The 2,500-nt window shown below is 20.4% G+C and overlaps 1 protein-coding gene across 1 annotated transcript in view; it reads right to left on the bottom strand.

Moving 5' to 3' along the window:
- Nucleotides 1–2,500, bottom strand: part of LOC122252835 (caspase-7) — a 19,887-nt gene that overhangs the window by 13,929 nt on the left and 3,458 nt on the right. Inside the window, exon 3 of the mRNA XM_086535217.1 lies at nucleotides 1,930–2,050. Within this exon, the coding sequence (XP_086391343.1) occupies nucleotides 1,930–2,050 (121 nt within the window). The remainder of the gene's footprint in view (nucleotides 1–1,929; nucleotides 2,051–2,500) is intronic.

The following is a 2,500-nucleotide window of genomic DNA, read 5'->3' as shown; positions in this document are numbered from 1 at the left end:
TTTTTGTGTTTTTGTTACTTTAGATTTTTATTGTGTGTTGTAATTATTTAAAATATTATATTTATATTATATTTATTTTTTTTTTAGTATTTTGTTAGTTATATTATTTTTGATGTTTAATATTGATGCAAAATATAATTGTTTAGTGATGTGTATAGTGTTATGATTATTTATTATATAGATTTATTTTTGTATAGATATATATATGTAAATATTGTAAGATTAGATATATTTTGAGTTTGTGATGAGTGAAAGAGATATGTAAGATTTATTAATATTATTATATAATATATAATATATATAAGTTTAGATTTTATTATATTTTTTGTTATGATTTTTATATTAGTGATTTTTTTGTGTTAATAGTAGTTTTATGAGATAATTTTGTTTTTTGTTTAGTTATATATAATTTTGTGTTATTGATGTGTTTATGTATTAGTTAGTGTGCTTATTTATTATTTAAATAATATATTTTTATATTTTGATTTTTTGATTTATGTTTTGAGTTTTGTGTTGTTTTATATTTAGATTTATATTGTTGTGTTTTTTTAGTATTTGATTTTAGTTTTTTATATTGTTAGTGTATATATATTTGTGAGATATGTTAGTATAGATTCAGTTAGTATATATATATGAGATTGTAATATATAAGTATGATTATATAGTTTTTATCATATTTAGTTTATTTTATTTATAGATATAGTATTTATATTGATAGTTTGATAGTTTTACAGTAGAGATTTTATAGTATATAGATATTTGGTTTTTGTAATTTATGAGTTATCATTTTTAGATAGTATTTATAGTAGATTTATATATAGATATATTTATATTAGATTTAGATTGTTTGTTTGTGAGGTTTATTTAGAGGAATAAGATAATTTTGTATTTAGATATATTGTGATAAGATATATAATAGATTGTGATAAGTGAGTGATAGATGTTGGATAAGTGTGTTTTTTTTTGTTAGATATTTGATTTATTGTTTGATTTGGGTTGTTTGAGTTTAAGTGATATATTTAAAGATTTTTTTTTTGATTTTTATGTATTGATTTGAGGTTTTTTGTTTTATTTTTATTGATATTTATATTGATTTGTTATTTATATGTAGTTTTATTTGATTTATATTTTTTTATTATGATATAGATTATACAATATATTTATTAGATTTATTTAACTTAATATTGATTTTAGATTTTTATATATTTATTTATTGATATTGATATATATTTATATATATTATATATATAGAGATATAGTTAATATTGATATATATTAGATATGAATATTTTATTATTTATATTTATAATATGAGTGATATATATATATAGTGAAATATATATGCATATATATATATCACTTATAGATCTTAGTAATATTTTTATATTGATATATATATATTATTATATATATTTATATATTATATATATATATATATATATATATATTATATATTTGTCATGATATTAATGATATTTTAAGAGGTTTATATATATATTATATAGATATATTTGATATAGAGTGATATTATTTATATAGATATAAAATATTTTTATAGTTTATATAGATATATTTTAGATATAATATCAATTTAGATCATAGATAGATATATATATTTATATCTATATATATATATATATGTATATCTATTTGATCTATCTATATTATATATATTATATATTTATATATAACTATATATTATATATTTTGTTATATATATATACCGCTAGTTAGATATACATATATATACATATATAATGATTCACAGGTAGTAGAATCATGAAATAAAGAAGAAATCCCACATGCTCACGGACAAATCTAAAGAAAAATTGCATTAATATTTTACCTTCACTATTAATGTGAATTAATATAACAAATCGGTATATATAGAACACTCGCATACCAACAATCTCCAATATACCTACTTACACTTTCTTAAAAGGTCCTTTAATTCCCTCACCGTCATGTCTATGTGAACACTGACCATGAATCCGAACTTTCTAAATAAAATTTGCAGTTCGTTGGTATCGCGTTGTGAACCATTTCTTTCCTGTGGGAGAGTGACTGTTAGTAATTCTCATTCCTATTTTGATTTTCTTTTCAATGACATTATTACCATTTTTAGTTAGTCTTAGTTGTAATGGAGGAAAGAGTGATGCTTAGTATTGGTATTTGTAGTAGTTATAATATTAGTAATAACAGTAGTAATGGTGATGGTGATAGCAGTAGTAGTAGTAGTAGTAGGAACTGTAGTAGAAGTGGTGGTGGTAGTTGTAGAGGTGGCAGCAACAGCAATAACACTAGCAGTAGTGGTAGTTGTAGTAGTAGTTGTGGTAGTAATGGAAGTGGTGGCGGTAGTAGTAATAGTGGTATTAGTATCATTATCATTTATAGTAGAAGTAGTATTTGTAGTAATAGTGTTATGGTAGTGGTGATAGAATTAATGGTAGTAGTGGTGAAAATATTGGTGGTGATAGTGGTGGTGGTAGTGATGGTGTTG

Source organism: Penaeus japonicus, unplaced genomic scaffold (genome assembly GCF_977035675.1).
Source record: "Penaeus japonicus unplaced genomic scaffold, GWHDUDI00000001_assembly GWHDUDI00000042, whole genome shotgun sequence".
NCBI lineage: Eukaryota > Metazoa > Arthropoda > Malacostraca > Decapoda > Penaeidae > Penaeus > Penaeus japonicus.
This window is presented reverse-complemented; position numbering and strand designations above follow the sequence as displayed.